At 39.9% G+C, this 20401-nt stretch overlaps 1 protein-coding gene across 1 annotated transcript in view; it reads left to right on the forward strand.

Moving 5' to 3' along the window:
* The first annotated feature begins 1460 nt into the window (after positions 1-1460).
* Positions 1461-20401, forward strand: part of nlrc5 (NLR family, CARD domain containing 5) — a 34674-nt gene continuing 15733 nt past the window's right edge. The window contains exons 1-23 of the mRNA XM_076082279.1: positions 1461-1590; positions 2295-2644; positions 3617-3703; positions 6063-6248; positions 6506-6660; positions 7587-7718; positions 8246-8561; positions 10209-10680; positions 11888-12032; positions 12736-12866; positions 13931-14162; positions 14244-14485; positions 15853-15936; positions 16160-16243; positions 16438-16521; positions 16624-16713; positions 16913-16963; positions 17080-17109; positions 17372-17455; positions 17708-17791; positions 18087-18176; positions 18389-18466; positions 19171-19254. Of these exons, the coding sequence (XP_075938394.1) occupies positions 2311-2644; positions 3617-3703; positions 6063-6248; positions 6506-6660; positions 7587-7718; positions 8246-8561; positions 10209-10680; positions 11888-12032; positions 12736-12866; positions 13931-14162; positions 14244-14485; positions 15853-15936; positions 16160-16243; positions 16438-16521; positions 16624-16713; positions 16913-16963; positions 17080-17109; positions 17372-17455; positions 17708-17791; positions 18087-18176; positions 18389-18466; positions 19171-19254 (3275 nt within the window). The 5' untranslated portion in view covers positions 1461-1590; positions 2295-2310. The remainder of the gene's footprint in view (positions 1591-2294; positions 2645-3616; positions 3704-6062; positions 6249-6505; positions 6661-7586; positions 7719-8245; positions 8562-10208; positions 10681-11887; positions 12033-12735; positions 12867-13930; positions 14163-14243; positions 14486-15852; positions 15937-16159; positions 16244-16437; positions 16522-16623; positions 16714-16912; positions 16964-17079; positions 17110-17371; positions 17456-17707; positions 17792-18086; positions 18177-18388; positions 18467-19170; positions 19255-20401) is intronic.

Below are 20401 nucleotides of genomic sequence, written 5' to 3' on the forward strand. Positions count from 1 at the left end.
GATGGAGCATCTTTTTGCTTCGGTCTGCCTCAGAGCCCTTCTGTGAGCATTTGACTTGAATTGTGGTGATCATTTTGTGCTGTGGGGCAAATCACATAGACCACTAGTATGTGTTAACACAGGTGGATTACATTCAAACTGCATAGCTGCAAAATGTTGAGCCATAGCTCAAGAGTGTCCTCTACCTCTTGCAGTGGATGCTGATTGGACTGCAGCTCGTCAGCAAAACAGCACATCACGGACTGCCAGCAAGTGTTGAACATGTGCCTGACAGTGTATCCCAGTTATATTGCAAGCATTGGCTTTTTGCACATAGCTTTACTGAATTAATCAGTAGCACTTTATAATAACTACACACTATGAAGCATTAGTTAAGTATGAGTAAACACTTAATTCATCATTTATAAAGCATTGTTCCTACATTAATAATTCATTAGTATGCAGTTCATAACAACAGTTGTAAATGTTTTATTCTTGATTAATAAGCTTGTTTCAAAAACTATGTGTTTTGAGGCACTGCTGGCCTTTCAATGTCATTTATAAATGCTTTGTAAGGCATAAATAGTCCTCACTTTAGATGAGGTCACACAAAATACTTAATTAATGCTTTATAAGGCATAAATAGTCCTCACTTTATATGAGGTCACATAAAACACTTTACTAACGAGTAGTAACTACCTTAATAAATCATGAATTAAACATGAATTGCAGTATTAATATGCGTTTATAAAGCATATATTAACATAGTCCCTAACCATTATATATATTAATGCATGCATAATGTACATCTAAATAAGTTATTAATCATTTACTAACACTTCATAAATGATCTTATTAATCATCTACAACTCCTTAATAATTGGTTTGTAAAATATATAATACTTCATTTATAAATGGGGAATCCATAATTTATAAAGTATGAAAACACAATAATGAAGCACATAATAGACAAGCTTATTAATCAAGAATAAAACATTTACAACTGTTGTTATGAACTGCATACTAATGAATTATTAATGTAGGAATAATGCTTTATAAATGATGAATTAAGTGTTTACTCATACTTAACTAATGCTTCATAGTGTGTAGTTATTATAAAGTGCTACCAATTAATCTTTTCAGATGCAGGATGTAACTCACACACATCTCTTTGTAACTCACTGGTCCACCTGGCCCCGAACCAATAGTATAGCTTTGTGACCCTATGTGCTTGATTCATGTAATCACAATGGATATCTGATCTGCTGAAGAAATGACGCATATTGACGTTTAGACAACAATACAGACAAACTATGATATATTTTAATAGTAACAGAACAGAAAAGGTAAGTCGGGAAATAATGGAGATGGAAAGACAAATGATGAAATAGAAAAAAGAAAATACACAATTAATGTATTGAACTAGAATCCCGCATTTCTCATCAAAATTGTCGCCTGAACCTAAGGGGCATTCTGTCAGAAATCCCATGAGCGGTCACCGCTGCTGCGCAAAAGTGAAACCAAAACTTTATGCGTAGCTCCCTTAGGTTTCGTTTTGAAATAAAAGATACTCTGGCTGCCGAGGCATGCAGTCTACGACAACAGTTGTTGGTGAGTGCTTTCGTTTTATTGATATCAGCATTATCTAACTTTTAAACGAATTGAAACTGCACCGTTTAGTGCAGTCTAGAGTCGTGTCTGTCGGGCTGCAGATGAAAGACTCATGACACTGCTACAAATTATTGCAGGTCAGGCTTGAGGGACACTTCTTGTCCTTGTGGATTTTGTCCTACAATTAATTTACACTGAAGGCATCAAAAGCGTTATCGCCGTCCAAAACGAAAATAATTAAGTTTAAAAAAAAGATTAAACCGTGCGCATAAAAATATATCATAAAAAAGCAGCACTAAAAAGTACTGCGTAAAACCCACGTGCCTATTAAGGTGTATGTTGTCGGACATACGTACATACAACGTTGTCTGTTTCTGAATAGTAATCCATTGAATCTACTTAAATTTGAATAGAAATAATAGAATCCTTTAATAGTAGCACTTCATCTTCATGAAACATAATATAAAACGTAACCCCCATGAAAATAGACAATATTAGAAGGTGAGTGAGATTCATGTAAAACCAACTAGGGCACGTGTTTGAAACGTTTCCTAACTAATTTAAACAATAGGTAATGTAGGTGGCTCCCCAGCAGTTTACATATCTCGTTTTGTTGCATATGTTTTCCCAGTCTTTGATATGTGGGCCTGTGTGGGAATTTGAATACTTGTGCTTGTGCTCATGTTTGCTCATTTGTTTATCAGCTGATGGAGTCTGACCATGGATGAGGGGGTTGATCCCGAAGGCGAAAATGTGAACTCAGTCTTGGCTCAGGAATCCTCAGAACTGCTCCGCATCCTTAGTGGTCAGTCACCCGCAGTCATCATGAAATTGTGCCAGATGATGCCCAGCGATGCCGGTTGGAACATCAACCTGGCCTCCAGTAGCCCCTCTGCAGCAGCAGTAACGGAACACATCCAAGCCGTGTTAGAGTACTTCAAGGTGGCCAACGCTGCAGATTGCCGCAACTTCCTTCAGAGCATGTGTATCCTGTGTGAGGACATCCCCATGTACCTGGAGTCCAGGCTCATGTCATTGGCTGGATGTGAAAACAGTGAGTAGAAAAATGACGCTCTGAATGTTACTATTGTGTGTTTAGAGTTCGCTATGTGAGAGCATCCTGAGTCACCTACAGTCCAAAACTCACTTCAGTAGTCAAATGGCCTAAGTCATTAAAGGTAATGCTTAGACACAAGGCAGGAATGATGTCAAATTAAATATAAGGTATTGTAAAGGGTTCATTTAGCAAAAATGACACAGGGCATGAATTATGGCTGCATTTCTCTCTGTGGACTGAAACGAAAGTGTTTAATGGAAAACCCCTTCTATTGCAGCACCGACCAGGGTGTGGCCAGTAGAGCATTTCACCAGTGCTGCATTTACAAAGACTCTTTGTTCCACAATAAACTAAATAAGAGCCCAATCAGTGTAATAGCAACATTCAACAGCGTAAATTAAACGCTATCTTCTTTTCGGCCAAACACTCCGTTCCCAACACAGTCATTGTTGACTTTGTGCTGTTGCTGTGTATTTGCCTATTGAACACACCCAATGCAGCTCCCAAAATGAAAAGTGGTTGATCAGGAACGTGACACAACTTTGATACGGTGTAAGGCAAATTATCCAGTTGTCTGTTGTGAAAGGTGTTTCTTCTACTGTTGTTTCATTGTCTTTATTATTGTTATTATGTCTATGGTGAAGCGCCCCGCAGCAGATAATGACAAACCAAAGAGGAAAAGTGAAAGTAAAAGGCAACAGTGGGGAGACGCAGCAACATTTAGCATACTGTATTTTCAGAAAATCGTATGACTTTTGTTTCACTTTGGGAATCCCCGGTCTTTCCTTTTTTTCTTTTATTCATCACTAGATGATTTAGAAACTAAAAGTGAGAGCCTAAGAATAATGGCAACACATGCAAGATTCTTGCAGCACACTTGATAGCATTAGTCATTTGGGATATTTTATGGTAATACTGGTATTTTTTAATGTACTGTATGATTTGTATGTTTTTTTTTCTGCACTGTAGGTGTTTGTGAACATTCCAGTCCCAGTGTCACGGATGGGAAGTCGTCATCGCCGCCTTCAGAGCAGCTCATCAAACGCCCACGGATTGGTAGAACATACATACATGCACACAATGCTTCAACGTTGTTACATTGCAGCTACAAACTAAAATGGCAAGTGGCCATTCACTAGTCAGAATCCATGGGTTTAATACAGTGTGGCAGAGTGCACATGTAAAAAAGCATTTTCCCCGACAAAGGTTTGTCCTTAAACTGTCGCTGTAAAACTGCTAACAGGTCACATCAAAAATCACACAAGGTCATTAGTTTATTTTTTGTAATATTTAAAGATTTAATATTTGCAAGACTTTCTCAGAGGTTTTTTTGTTTTGCATTTCAGTGTAAAGTAAACCGTGTGGGCTGACTGGGCCTGAGAAAGAGACACTAAATCACAAATGTCATGAGTTACATAGAAGAAACTAGAGGTCGACCGATAGTGGACTTCTAAAGGCCGATATGATTACGATAGTTTGGAGATGGAAAAACCTGTCAATTAATCTGCCGATACCCACTGTGTATTCCCACTGTCTCTCCCTCTTTAAATGGAGCTTCTGTTACTTCTGTTGCGTGTCCCGTTACATTGTTAAATGCCCATCTTACAAACCATTAATGTTTTAGGCATATTCATGAAATGAAAGTGTGCTAACTCACTTCATAAATGGATAGTTACATGGCTGGATTATTTGGAAGAGAGAATGCCAAATTGCTAAGTAAGTGTTGCATTATATATATATATATATATATATATACTTTTGTGGGGAGAAACAAACAAAAACCTGGTCATATATGACTGCTTTCTTTTTTTATTTATACATTCCTTAATGACAGATGTTAGGACCTGGATGCTTTTTCTATTCACTGCAGGCATTCATTTAAATCCAGTGAAATTTGTGAAGTGTAGTGGCAGCATATCATCTGATGTCAAAATCAGGAAAGAGATGAGGAGTTTTGTTTATAAACATAATTTTAGCCATGTTGTTTTTAAAAAGGTGACTTTTCAGTATGAAACGTATCACTGTTCACTTGGACCACAAAGGTTAAGTCCACATTTTCTCTTCTTAGAGTTTTGATTGAGTGAAGAATCTCTTTCTTAAAAAAGTTCTCTGATATAGTCTACATTGAAATACGTTAGTCTCAGTCTGTCAAGTGTTTATGGCTGGAGTACACAGCAGTAAAGTCTGGGCATGAAGCACTTGCTCTTCTTTGACAAAGTTATTTCTGTGGTAAGTGTTGCTTGCTATCAACATCAAGACGTAACCATAAAATATCTACTAAAGTCCAAACTTAAAAGGTACAAGATGTTTGCATTCCACATTAATGTTGGCTTAATTGTGGGAGTAAACCAGGCATCTTTACTATGCTGCTTTTATTGAGCATCATATTACCAGGCTGAACCAGTTCTCATGTTCAGTGCTCAACCAAAACCAGTTCACTCAAATGATCAACAGCCTGCATGAATTGCAAATGCCAAGCAGCTGATTTTGTTTTTTTTGTAGTTTTCTGTTTTGAAGTCATTTTATTTGCCAGACACACGCAGACCTTTTCAAACCAAATAATCAGTTGTCTTCTTTCTAAATGTTGATTGTTGAGCGTGGTGAAATAACTTTGTTACATATGAACAGGAACTTATCTGTTGAAACTGCAAATAGATATATATATATAAAAAAAGAAATAAGGAACAGAAGAAATATCTTCTAAAAACCCACTTCAGCCAAATCATGTTTCATATTTCAGAGAATCTGGATGATAAGGGTTATGATTACGTAAGAGAGACAGGTCTGCTACACGGAGACAGACGTGAACGAAAGGCCCTTAATAAAAATGGCGACCGCAAAATCTACAGTGGAGGTGCGTTAGACAGCTGAGATGGAGGAAAGGCTTGTTTATATGTGGCAAAAATACGACGGCCTATTACAGCAAGTCCTCGCACCCTGTCCATTTTGTTTCCATCCGTTTCCCAGTGAGGTCATGTGTGGTGCGTTGCTCTCTCTGGCACAATAGTTTTAATAATATCCTGTAGTGTGTGATGCCCAACTATTTTCAACTGAGAGACAGGGGTTTATGAAGTGGCTTGAACAGGTGAGGGGAGTTGTGCTGATGAGGGAGTGCTTGATTAGTGATCAGGGGCAGGTGAAGGGAGTTAGACTGGTGCTGAGGGAGTGGCTGACAGGTAGAGTGAGGAGCTACAGAAAGAAACACACAGAACACACAAGGCAAAGCCTGATCGTGACAGGTTATGTCACTTTACGAGATGAATAGGATTCATCATTATCAGAACACAGGTGCAAAACAGTTCTATGGTTTAAGAAAACATTGGGAATCTGACGTAGACCTTTCTTAGAACTTCTCTCAAGAACAACAACAAAAAATTTGATAATAAAATAATGTGTTTTATAATTGTACACACAGATTACTGGACGCAGTACATTGCTGCAGTGACGCATTTACTGCAGAGGAGGTGGGAGCGACTCAGTGAGCGCCTGGTGAGTGAGGTCCAGCTGGAGAATGTGTGGGTCACGCTAAGAACAGTAAACAGAGCTAGGGACAGACCCGATCAAACCCCTGGATCAGCAGACAAAGGTGGCAGAACACCAGGTAGGATTGACTTCCTCTTCCTCTTTTTGTACATCAAAAATCTGCTGAATTTATTTGAAAATCGAATCTTTTTTCAAGTGGAAGTATTTCAAAATACATGAAAAAATAAAATGGGTGAGAAAGTAGGTGGGGACACTCAACCCAGATAGAAATACGTCTCTTATAGTGCAATTTGGTCATATAGACACGACACTGTCTCATGCATGATTTAAGTCTGCTCTACATTTAATGAACACATTTTTTTTCACTAAACTCAGAGCCTGATGGGGATTATGGGTCTATGGATTCCAGAGTGACATTGGAGACCTTCCTCCAGGGATGTGCAGGGAAGGTGACAGTTCTCGTTGGCCCGGCTGGATCAGGAAAAACTCTGCTGATGTCTTGTTTAGGACAACAGTGGGCACATGGACTAGTAAGTTTACATTTTTGTCATCAGCATTCAATAGGTTTTTTTGTACATATTTTCATCATAATCTGGGATATTATGTGCCAATCTGCTGGATTGAATTGGGTCAGGGTTTATCACATTATTATTACGAAGAAGAAGAAGAGAGATATTTGGGTAATATAAAAAAATATTTGAGTTTCAAACTTCTCTAATCTATTGAGATCTGCGCATTTTTATTTGTGCAATCCAACTCTTGAGTCAGGTGAAACATTGGGCTAAATGTCACCTGGGAACTATTTCTGACACAGCTTTGTGAGCAACTGAACCATGGACAAGCAGCAACCAATTCTACCGTGAACCCCGGAAGATGTTCCACATTAGTGTCGGTCCAGAGTGTGAAAAACGGTTTGTAGCTCCAGAGAGAGAGAGCTGTGTGAAGTCTGATAAATTGCCTCAAGTTATGTCACGGGCATCTAAAGGGTGTTTAAATCCTTTCCAAACCTTTTTATCACAGTAACTTTGGAGTGGAGTTAAGTTTTGATCAAACTTAACTGAATGTATACATTTAAATGTAAGCTTGCTCCAGGCTAAAGCTGTAGCTGTATTCATTTTACATCAGTACTCAATATGAAAGATATTCTAACCTCAAGCAGAGATGAGGAGCGAGCTATAGAAGTCTGGTAAGCTCACTTCTTTTTCTAACTCCAAACTCCCAGTTCTTTTCATTTTCAAACTCGTAGTCTCCAGTGTCAGACAATTTCACACAGCCCCCTCTGAAGCGACAAAATACGTTTTTTCACCTATGCAGTAGTACTCCACAAGACCTGTAAACAGACTGATGTGTAAAATTGGTGGAGTCCCCCTTTAACTGTTCCTCCTCTGCTTGGTTCATTCTCTCATTTTGTCTTTAGTTCATTATCTTACTGTTTCTATCCCCTTCACTCTTAAAGGGCCCTATCCCTTCATCTTACCTGTTTGTCCTGCTGGAGTTTCGTCAGCTCAACGTACTGTCCCACCCTCTCTCCCTGTCTGAGCTGCTATTCCGACACTATGTCCCCATGCAAGAGGGTGACCACAAAAAGGTATGCAGGTAGCAATGCTAGAGCAGTGCCTTCATTTGTCAGGACTTTGCAGATGTTAAATTTGAAAGTAACAGCATAGTACATTTTGTATAAAAGCCACAGCAGTTCTTTACTAATATCATTGTTCAGACTGCTCTCAGGTTCATTGGCAGGTCATAAAGGGTTGTATTCATAAACCTGAGTAGTGCCAAGAACCGGTCCTGATAGTAAAATATACATTTCTAAAAATGTCCACTTGAATTTAAAATGAAACTAGAAGGGCACAGACCTCAGCCAGGGATGTTTCTATAAGTGTAAAATAAGGCGTGAATCCGCCCCATGATTCTGATCTGCTCCAAAGTTCAGAGGGTTCTTCCTTGGCCTATGCTATACCCATCCACCAAATCTTTAATGAAAATCAGGCCTGTATTTTTTATTCTGTAATCCTGCTGGAAAACAAACATACAAATAGTCAAATGTCACAAGGTGAACTAATACTTTTCCACTGTTGTTTGGACATTCCTCATATATTTCTGTGTTCTGAGCAGGAAGCCATTGTGGATTACCTCCTTTCCAATCCAGACCAAAGCTGTTGGGTGCTGGATGGCTATGACGAGTTTCACAGCAAACTCACCAAACAAGATGTGAAGATAGAGCTATTGGACCCAGAAAAGCCTTTGCCTGTAGCAGACCTCATATCAGGACTGTTAAATCGTCAGCTTCTCCCAGGATGCACTGTGATGGTCACCTGTCGTGTACGTGATGTCCTCGATTTGGAAGGCATATCAGATAAGGTCGGGCAGCTGCTGGGTTGGGACTGCCATGAGATCAAGGAGTATGTGGACAACTTCTTTGGTAAAAAAGGTAAAAACATATATTTGCTGTTCTGCATAGAGATACATCTACATTCATCTTGCTAAAAGACCTAGCAATTGCATTGAAACTGTCCTTCATTTAAAACCAAAAAATATATTTAAATAAATATAATTGTAATACAGAAACAGTTATTCATTACATATTTACATCAAATTACAATGATATAGAAATGATTTGTTATTCATTTCAATATTTTAGAAAATAAATTTGGTTGCATGTGACGTCCGACATAATCATGAACTAGTAGCGCTAGCTGTTGCAATGATTTGAATCCTTCAGTCATTGATTAAAGCATCAAAATGAAAAGATGTTACCAGGCTAGCTACATCAATCTGGGATTTACCGTCACAGAGGAACAGTAGAGGTGCAAATAGGCAACGTTTTTTGCATTTAAATTTTTATTCGGCCAAACACACCAGCACCATACACAGATACAAGGCGAAGTGGCTCTTTCATTGTTTCATTGTTGATATCAGCGGTGGGAAGTGGTAATTAGGAAGTTTGATACATATGAGGTACATGGTCCTAAAAGTTTGGGAGCCTCTTTGGGCGAGAGGCGGGGGACACCCTGGACCGGTCAGTAGTCAATCTGATAAAGGGCTGACATAGTTGTTCATACTTTCTCCCATTTTCTCATATGAACTCCGGACATTGTATTATTCTGGTTTCGTGCCAGTGAGAACGTCATCAACATGCCCACTTGCTCGCTGTGAATTCCCTGGACAGGGCAGCTTTATTCACACATGGCCTCAGTTGGACATTACACAGACTTTGTTCTAGGAAGCTGCCAGGGTAAAGTCTGAATAATGTCCGGTCCAAATGATTCGGACATTTGCATTGTCACATACAGCTTCTCCGGGTAACAACTACATAAGTTCAGGGTTGCAGTGCATGTATGAAAGGGACTAAAGAGACAGGCAACCACTCACACTTACATTCACACATTTGGCCTATTAAACTAACCTGCATTTTATCTGGACTGTGGGAGGAAGCCACAGGTCCCGCAGGAAACCTAGAATACATAAACCAAAACTTGATTTATCAATACATGCATCACAGTGCTGCCTAGTTTGGCAAACTGTAGCTTAATGATGTAACTGTATACTATATGCTGAGTTTTACAGTATTGTTGTTGTTTGGGTCACTTGGTTTGTGTTCAGTAATTATTTTCTACCGAAGAAAATTGCCTTTGTATAATACTTCTAAGTGCCTTCAAAACATTTGACATTTCAACATATCAAAGCTAGTTTGGAAACAATTGATTTAGGTTGAACTCATATAATGCAAACCATTTGCATTTTGAAATTCTCTTTGCACACACACACACACACACACACACACACACACACACGTGTTTTAAGTTATTGCAGTTGACCTCTGCTCAGCTTGAAGTCAAGCTGAGCTACAGCATGCTAAGTGTTACATAAAATCCCTAAACTTCATGTAATTATCATCAAAACAAGAATCATAATGGGCAATAAAACAAACGGGAGAGTCTGGGATATGCCAATCAAGACCTGTCTGAACACGCCAACACAGTTATAGAAGAGGTCTGATAAGGCAAAATAACAACACATGTGTGGGTCTACCTTTCATTTCTATGGGCTTAAACTAATATATGTCTCAACTGCAAAGGTCACTCAGCAAACAGAGCTCTTGGGGTGCAGGCAGCAGAACTCCTTCTTTCCAGTCGACACCTACTTGCCATGTCATCCCTCCCTGCTCTCTGCAACATCTGCTGCATCTGTCTGGAGCATTTACTGCTGCAAAGTAGAGACTCAGGAAGGACGCAGATACCAAAAGAAAGAGGAAGTGAGACAAGGAGACAAGCCGGAGAAAAAGAAGAAAATGGAGTACAGGTTCCACGAGGAGGAAGAGGAGAAGAGGGCAGTAGAGGAGGGAGTTATGTGCAATGGGAAAATCAAGGCGGAGGGAGTGAAGACGTAATGATGGATGGAACAAACAGAGCCCAGCTACCTCTCACACAAGCCCAGATACCCTCCACCCATACCCAGGTCTACCTAACTGTTCTCGGTGCCTTTCTGAGCCATGACCTTGATACAACAGGAAACAGTGACGATTTGAATACCATGAGACTTCCACAGAGGTACAAAACATATCATTTCAATGAATTCGTAAATGTTAAGTCAGAGCTTCTTCATAAACCATTTAGCGCAAGGTATTTCGTATTTTAATGATAGACTTAGTTCTTACTCACACAGGCTCCGCCCTCTACTAGACTCTATGGGTGATACTCTCCTCCAGTCATGAGCATGTATTAGCCCACTGGGTTTATGGTCTCAGCTGCTAGTTTCAAGTCTTCTTCAATACAGCATGATGTTCCCATTTAGAGTCAATTTGACGATAAAGCAGGGTATGCTTTAGGGCGGGCTACCATGTGATTGACAGGTCGCTACCGCTACCAGAGCCGTATACAACATCTCTTTGCACTCCTCCGCAGTCCAAATATGGTCCGCAGTTCACAAACGAATGGGTGACGCCACAACGACTGAGTCCACTTCTTATATAGAGTCTATGATTTTATCAGAATGGATGGACAGGAAACGAAGACTGGATAATTTCTCCAGCTCTGCAGTCTCCCTCCATTTATGGGCGTCAAGGAGGTGAATCTATCCTTTCAGAAGGAGATGTGTTATCTCTTAGCAGAGATCCACGATCAGTTACAGAAACAGGCTCCATTCACAACACACAGAAAGGGTTTGCACCGCGTACTTCCTCGTTCCCAAGAAGTTAGGAGATTTCAGACCCATTTTGAATCTCCTCATTTCTAAACCAGTGCATTGCCCGCAAGATGTTCGGTATGTTAATCTTCAAACGGTTTTGCCATCTTCAGCTTTGCCTTGGTACAGGGATACCTTTAGCAGATGTGTTGACACGGTGCTTCAGCTGCTGCGCGGCCGAGGCAGGAGGGTCTTCCTTTATTTCAAAGACCTCACCTTCATGTCTAAGTCCAGAGAAAGCTATGTTCCACACAGGCCAGTTTATCTTACAAAAGAGACGGACGGCCCTACTGCCGGCAGTCTGCAACTGCTGCGAGGTGTAATGGTGAAAGCACTGACTGTCATGATGATAACAAATTTCAGTGGGCGAATGCGTGCTTGTGATTGTTGGAGAGTGTTACTCATAGTGTCCAGTAGAGGGCACCGCCTGTGCTGATAGAACTAGGGTTACAATATTGTAAGCTTCATTAATTTTCCCGTTTTCACTTTTATGTGATCTTTGATCAGTACTAATGCAGCAAATATTTGTTATTTGTTTTCATGTTATCATTTGTTTTCTCTCTCTTTGTGCAGCATTCTGAGTCAGCATCGATCTGAGTTGTGCGAGCTGAGTCAGCTGGCCTGGAACGGCTTAGAGGACAGCAAGATCCTCTTCATGGAAGAAGACATTTCTCAGGATGTTTTGGAGTTTTCAATCAGGACAGGGCTCTTCTCACAGGTCAGACTTGGCTACATAGCTGGGGGTAGTCATATTCAGATTGTCCCATCATCAGCCTGTGACATTGCCATTACCCGGTTCGATAGCAGGGGGGGGGGGGGGGAAGCAATGAAAATGTAGTTTTTGAAAGCCTTAACGCCAACAAACATAGATTGAAGCAGAATATTTTGTTATAAAAACATGTTTTGGAAAACAGACAAACATTGTTTTGGAAATTATTACATCTATCATTTTCATAAAAAACATTTTGATCTGAGACGATTACAGAGGAGGACTGAGCGCCGCTTTGCTCGCTATGTGTGTGTCGAGAAAGCGAGCCAAATATTGTATTATAACAACCCTCTCCTGGCTAAAGTCACCCTGGATGGAATATCTGCTCCTCTGTGTAACAACCATATAGTTAGAGCCTCTGTGGGCATATACAAGTGATGCAACAGGAGCAGCGCATTAAAAGTTGTGGCTAAAAATGTAAAAACTTGTTCTAGGTTTGAGTTCTGTTGTCACAATGCTACATTAATAACCACAGCAACAGCTACATTTCTAAACTGGTATTATTTTTTTGCCTTGCTTGCAGAATGGGTCAAGGAATGGTAACCCTGATATTCATTGTTTCCAGAGAATGAGTTGACATAACTTTGGTGTAGCTGAAAACGTTTGGTCTTGTTAGTGACATAATAAATATTATGTTTGTGCATATCGTCAGGTGGAGCTCAGACGTGAGGATGGGATACCTGTCAACTCCTACTGCTTCACTCATCTGACCTTACAGGAGTTTTTGGCTGCACTCAGAATCATGACAAGTTCTGATGTTAGTGACACGCAGCTCAAGAAGAGGTAGGGAACTGAGTTCAGTGAAGCCAAATGGAACGGTGCTTGGTCCTGTACATGGAATCGATAATAATTACAATTAACTACAACTGGTGTTTTATTTAGTTTGTGCCTGTTGACAGAATCAGCAAATTACCAAATAAGCGATTCACTGAAAAATGGATCCGTAGCATGTACTGTATGGCCCCATTCTCTTTATTTTGTTAATATCAACACCAAGCTTTGCACTTCTTCCTTTGAATGAAACGTCATCTGTTTACACCAGTCCACCCACTATCAGGTCAGGAAAATTCCAACTTGTTTATGCTGTGTGTGCACTGTCACCAAAATAGAACCGTACCTAAGGTTGATAAATCAAGTTTTAGGTTTATATATGTACTGTATATACACACACACACACACACACACCTAAAACTCACCTTAATAAATGATCTGGATAACGACACGAGGTGCATGTAACACTCTACCAGACATGTATCAGGAATAACCCAGCCAGGGAACAAGATTGACAGTGTAAATTGAGCACAATGTGACCTTTCTCCCTAAAAGGAGGCCAGGAATTCACTGATGCATGGTCCAATGACAGTAGTGGAGACTCGGGGGGGCCAGCAGAGGTGGGGGTCACTGACAGCAGATGTCAAACAACACCTAATAAAAGCCTGAACTGTTAATGGCCACATTATAAATACAATTAATGGTGTGTTTCTTTCTGCAGATTATTGTCAGATAGAGTGTGTTGCTACTACTTCACCAGTCAATTGAATGACAAATCGGCAGGACTAACCGACTAGCTTGAAGTCTATACTGCATTTAATCAGCACTTTTAAACACACAACCTGAATCGTTTTTTTTAACTGCAAAAGTGTGTTGTTTTTACCAATGATTGTTACTAAAACCCTATTTATAGCCATGTAAACACACATTTTAAGTTGCTTATAACCAGTTATTTCTTCGCAAGCTCTTTGTGATACCAGAGAACACAAAATCCACATTAGGAGCAACTGTCAGAACTGTCCTCTATAGCTGCACATGCTGACTTTGCTCTATCTTTTTCCCCACTGCTCTCTCAGATTCAGCCTGAGAACTCGCTGGACGACCAAGTCAGACCAGAGGAAAGTCTTTACTGACTCCCTGCATCTGTTTGTATGTGGTCTGGCCTCCCCATACTGCACTCCAGCCTTAGTTCAATTAGCCAGGACCTCTGGTGGAACAGGAGGCCAAAATTGGGTCCAAAAAAGACAAACCCTTGTTCTGAAACTGCTAAAAAACCTTTGTCACAGCAACACCCTGACTGGACCAAAGGTGAATTCTGACAAATGTATAATTTAACTTTTAAACCCTGCTATTTCCTTACTGACCCTTCCTTCTCACATATCTTCCCAGATATTGGAGCTTTGCCACTGTGTTCAGGAGAGCCAGGACCACCAACTAGCTAAGCAGGTTGTGGGTACGAGACCCACCTTGGAGCTGCGCAACATCCGGCTACTACCTAATGATATTGATGCTCTGGCATTTGTAGTTAACTCAGCAGGTGATGATGGCATTGGATTGGACTTTGGAGCATGCTCAATGGAGACTGAGTGTTTAGATGTCCTGCCCAAGTGTCAGTACATTCACTACCTCAGGTAAGTCCACACAAATACTCACACAAGCAAAACATACATGGCATCAGCACACGCCTACACACACACACACGCACACACACACACACACACACGAAAAATCTGAAATATTTAAATTTAAAATAGCTTCATAGGCTAAATTTCCTCTAAAATCATATTATATGGACCCTTAGTGGATTTTCCCATTAATAGACGTCACTAGTTATGTAAAGTGTTAACAGTCAAAATGTTAACACCTAGCATCTGGGCATGCAAGGCTAGGAACTATTTTCATGACCAAAGGCATAGTGCACTTGAGCAGTTTGTAACTGCCCTTGTAACATTATGTAAATAAACACTGAGGCGAAGGGTGTTGAGCTTTTGAGACTCTGTAAACCTATGTTTGGCTTCCGGACATTTAGAGAGCAGTTGAACAGCAGTGCGAGTGTGGCTTTGCCGTCAGCATTCCTCAGCTGATTGGCCACCTGTCCCACATAGTGTGAATCTAACTGAAGCTCTTTATTTCCTGCTGTGTTCCCATGGTTGGCTAAGTCTCTTTCCATTGAGTTTTTTTTTTTTTTATGTGTCAATACATTCATTATTAAAACATTTGCTCATTCCTGTGCCCCATCCCTTCACCATAGCACACAAACGTATTCAGCAACCTCTCAACTTAAACCATAACCATAAATACCAACATTCCATCATAGCTTCTAGTACATATACAGAAATGTATTTTTCTACAGAGATAACTACAGCTCTATTTTTTTATCTTCTTCGTCTAATTTCATGGGTTGCCCTTTGATATTGTACATTAGTTATTCTGGAGTGCAATATGACAGTGGTTCTCTACACATTGTTTTATTGAAGGTGAGAGCTTAGTTTTCCAGTTAATTAATATAAATGTGTTGCTGCTGTCAACATTAATAGTATAAACTCTTTGAGCATTTGTACATCTTCCAATATAGATATTTGGGGTTCCTGTGTAATTACTGAATGTTCTGTAGTGTTTTTAACATTACCTTCTCTTCATCAATATAGTTCAAAATTAAATTCAAGTGTGTGCACTTCCAAAATGTGTAAATGAGATCCCCATAATCTGATATTGCATGAGTCTATGTTTGGTATTAACCAGACATTTTTAAAACTTTTGTCACAGATTTTCCCATTCTTGCACTGATATCCATATCTAATGTATTCTTCCCATTTATGTTTGTGCTGTGCAGAGTTGTGGTTCATTTTGTTGTTCATAGCATTACATAATGTTGATCTGAATCCCATTTGGTGAACACATTTGACATCTTTTAAGGGAGTCTTTTGCATCTCAGTTCCCAATACAACATGAAGCTTTGGTTGATAAATGTTTAATTTCACTGTTTGTGTACCTTCAGTTTTCGTGGCCGCAAGTATGACGACAAGTTCGCTGAGAAGTTGTCCTCCATTTTGCCAAAATTCACAACCCTGAGGAAACTAGAGTAAGTTGATTTTTTTACGTGTCTTCTTCCTACTCTATTCTCTCTTTAATTCGTACAAAGCTTATCAAGAGTGGTGTAGGTTGTTTACCTTCTCCAGACTATACACACATGAATGTAATTGCCTTTGAAATACTATAAGGGATGTAGTGGAAATCAGCACTTAACACTTTCACAACTTTTTAATTTTAGATTTTTAAAATGTTTTGGTCTTTGTCCTCTTAAGGTTTTGTGGTGCCAGTCTGACTGCCACAGGAGCAGCTAGTTTGGCCTCTGCTCTACCGAGCTGTCCACACGTCACTGAAATCAAGTATATTTGCTTCAACATAATTTCCCTGCTACATCAAATAACATGTCTTCTGACAGTTCTATTGAGGCAATGTGTGAACAGATTATTGTGTGTCTGACTAGATTGGGTTGTACCTCCTTATACTTAATGTAATGGGGAAATAGTTTTGGTGCAGGTCTAAACTTTAACACCATTCTCTTGTTTTTACATTGCAGCCTGAGTGACAACAATCTGAAAGACGGAGGGATCAAACACATAGCTGATATTTTTACCAAACAACCACGACTGGTTTTGGTGAAGTAAGTACTTACTGCCAATGAGATGCTTTTTTTTCAATAACTCCAATATCTCAAGATTTTCACAGATTTGTAGCCGATTCCTTGTGTCTGCGCACCATGCAGGTTTGGTCGAAACAACGCCTCTCTGGAAGCAGTGGACTATCTCATCTGGAAAATGTCTTCGTTCTTGAACATCCAGCAGGTTCATGCAGAGTATGAACACACCCATGCGGACACACACACACACACGCACATATATACAGTTCACAATTTCACATTCTCTCAGTCACATGCAACCTTGAGTATTGCAAACTTACTCTATAGACCTCGAAGTGACTAAGTGAAAGAACATCAACAAGTAAGCAAGAATTCATTGTTATACAGCTGTTTGTGTGTGTTTGGTTTTTTGCAGTGGGATGAAGGAATTGTCAGTCACTTTCTCTCAAAACTCTGATTTGAACAGGTGAGGTTAATGTTAGATAAACATAATGAGTAAATAAAACCAGTAATCAACCATACAGTGTGTCATCAAACTGCAAATAGTGAAATTCTGCCTTATGTATGCTTTCCCCTCTGCAGCGAGAAAACGAAGTCTCAACCAACAATCTGGTAAGACAATAGACAATAACACCCTTGTCATAAAAACACTTTACAGATCTTTACTAGCATAGGCAGTTTCCTTGAAGAACTTTGCTCCTCCTTTGAACAAGGTGCTTGAACCTTGACTTATTATTAGCATTGTTTTTTTACAGTCTTGGCCAGAAACAACCTCTGAATCAATGACAGATCAGTCAGTTTAATTCATGTGCTGAATTTGTTTGTTCGTTTGTTGTTGATATGTTTTAATCTTGTGCTACAATTTGTTCTCCAGCTTGTTGAACCAGAAATGGAGCAAGCCTGACATGCAAAAACTTGCAAAGTCATTGGCACATTGCTCCGCCTTGTCTGTCCTGGAGTGAGTAGCCCTAAATACACCTCTTAAAATGCAGGATGCTACTTACCAATGATGCAACATACCAAAACAGAATAATGCAGTACTGTAATTACAATCAGCCATTCAATGTTGATATAGAAGTTTTTTAATTTTTTATTTGAGCCATCACTTCCTATTTTTCCATCAGAGCAGGGTTCACCACAACTGACATTTTGGATGTTATCATGGGACAGTCCGCACTCATTTGGCACTGCGTGTGTGTTTACTTCCTAGTATTTCTGGAGGCCACTTGGATGTTGAAACTCTGAGGATGCTGACTCGGTCTTTGCCGAAGTTCAACGTCACCAAACAGATCATGTAAGACTAGACTCATACTAAACTACCCATGACAAACCACAAGAGTGACATAAAAGCTACATGTAATCTGCATGACTGATATTTACTAATTTTGCTATACAAAAATCCATAGTGTCATACTATATTTCACCTAGCTATCCAAAAAGTAGCATGAATACACTACTGCTACTACTACTTAATAAACTACTTAATATGTTGTGGTTAAGGATAGGCAAGTATTAAAAAAACAGTGCTGAGCATCCATAAAAACAGAACAGCAGCAGTTTGTTGACGTTCAGATGTCTTTTCCTGTCAGTGCGAATGACAGCTGCTTAACAGTGGAGGGTTTGGTGATTCTGACCGCTCTGCTGTCTGGTTGTCCTGCTGTGGTGGAGCTTCATATCAGGTACGGACAATATAAATACACACATCTTTAAACATACTGTACTAACAAATGCATAATTATGGTTACTCACAGTCATGCCAATTTTCTGCATCACTGTGTAAAACTTTCAGCAACATTTAACATTGTATTGGTTAGCCTCAATTTTATATTAGTTGAATTCTTAAATAATGGTGTTATAACTGCCATGTGACTGTATTTTTTTTATGTTTCAGACTACAGAGTCCTGTTCAGGTGTCCATAGTGTTTTCTGGAGGGAGAGAAAAAACGAATGAAGTATCTAAACTGCTCTGGTATGTGTTAAATACGGGTCGCCTCGGTATCCAAGTGCTTACAGCGCCATATACCTGCAATTCTCTGGTTCAATTCCGACCTTCGGACCTTTGTTGCATTTTTGGGCTTGGAGTTAATATAGAAGAAAAATCGTTTTTATTTGTTCAGAGGGGAGCGATGTTCTTACCTTGCTGAATTTTTTTGTGATGTCACGAGAATCCAGGAATCGCACATCACACAATAATCCATCTCGTCAGGCTTCATGTAATGCATTTGTGTCCGGTAAGCCAGAGCATGGAACAATCAGCGAACTGCGAGGAGCTACAGGCAGCTTCGGGCTTGGCTTAGGTGTGTTTATGAGACGACACAGACAGGCGACGAGACAACAGTGGCACCTCCTGAAGAGGTTAGCCGAGATGCTACAATAGCATCAGTTATATCAGAAAGGGAAATATTTCCTTATTAAATGAAGAGCAAGGAACAACACCGAAGGCTTTTCACGACGGATAAGATGTTTTCAGTTCCAGTTTCTAATGACGGCTTCTTAGACAGTTCTGTGTAACAAACCATCTGACGGGTTCAGGTTAGCCTTGTTCAGGTTTGTTCGTAATACAACTATAGTTAAGAGAGATGGCAGTGATAGTTCATCTTAGAGATCCCTTTCAGACATGTAAACGTCCGTAAATGATGATGATGTTAATCCGGACACTGTTGCCTCTGTCAGCCTCAGCTGCTGTGGTCTGCTGCCGACTCATCTGGAGAGAGTGTGGAGGAGTTTGGGAACCTCCCCTGATCTCACTTTGCTGGAGTAAGATACACAAAAAATAATCCACTTACTTGTCATTTTTCCTTGCATGCTAAAGCAGGATCACTGTTGACATTCAGAGTACATTTAGTACTAGTAGTAGTAGAAGTAGTAGTAGATATAGTGGTAATAGTGATATGGTATAATAGTGATATAGTGATAATCTGTATGCACACTGTTGAAACAAAACAACTAAAAACGTATGCATCTCTAGTTTATAGTTATTAATGACAGTGGAATGTTTAACCTAGCCACTGTACCTTTCTAGCAATCATCATGTGTCTCCATGGTAAATTCAGGTGTGGCCATGAATCATTATGCATTGTTATTTTTATGATATTTTGCACTGTTTGTATTTTCTGCACAGAGGTTACCTAAAAGGAGAGTTCAGATTTTTTGAAGTGAGGTTGTTTGAGGTACTCATTCATAGTCAGTGTATAACCTTCAGTAGATGGCAGTCGGCAGGCCCACAGTTTGGAGAAACAGACACGAGTACCAGCACAGGAGCAAAGCAATGCTTTGCTGTGGACGGGGGCAGCAGCAAAACGTATTTTAGCCACCTAAAAGAAAGGCCAACCTAAACAAACGTATACAAGTTTAACTGTACACTACATATAGAATATTTTCAAAGCTTTACCTAGCCATTAGACAGCCCTTTCAGATGGAGAACCGAAGCAGTTTTCCATCCTCTCTTCAAAGCCACAAGACTAAAATAGTAATTTTACCTTGCGTAGTTGCTGGCCTACCGCTGGCTCGGTCGGTTAGTTAGTTAGTTTTATTGTGTGACTTTAGCGTTTTAAAGGGTTAGGTTGAATTCACCAAAGCCACACAATAACACTAACTAACTAACCGATCGCTACAGCAGGGACCAGCGACCCCTGTGTTCTGTGAGGTAAAATTACTGTTTTTGTCAAAGGAGTCCAGCAACTTTGAAGAGACTGCCTGACAGCAAGGTAAAGCGTCACACTTTTCTAAATATAGTTTACACTTAAACTGATTTTTTTTGAGGTGGGCAATTTTCTTTAGGTGACTAAGATACGTTTTGCTGCTGCCCCCATCCACAGCAGTACATTGCTTTGCTTCCATGCTGGTACTCCCGTCTATTTCTTAACACTGGGGGGGTGCCAACATTTATCAACTGTTGGTAATA

The sequence above is a fragment of the Anarhichas minor genome, unplaced genomic scaffold (assembly GCF_050575085.1).
Source record: "Anarhichas minor isolate MPS153535 unplaced genomic scaffold, ASM5057508v1 ptg000090l, whole genome shotgun sequence".
Lineage (NCBI taxonomy): Eukaryota > Metazoa > Chordata > Actinopteri > Perciformes > Anarhichadidae > Anarhichas > Anarhichas minor.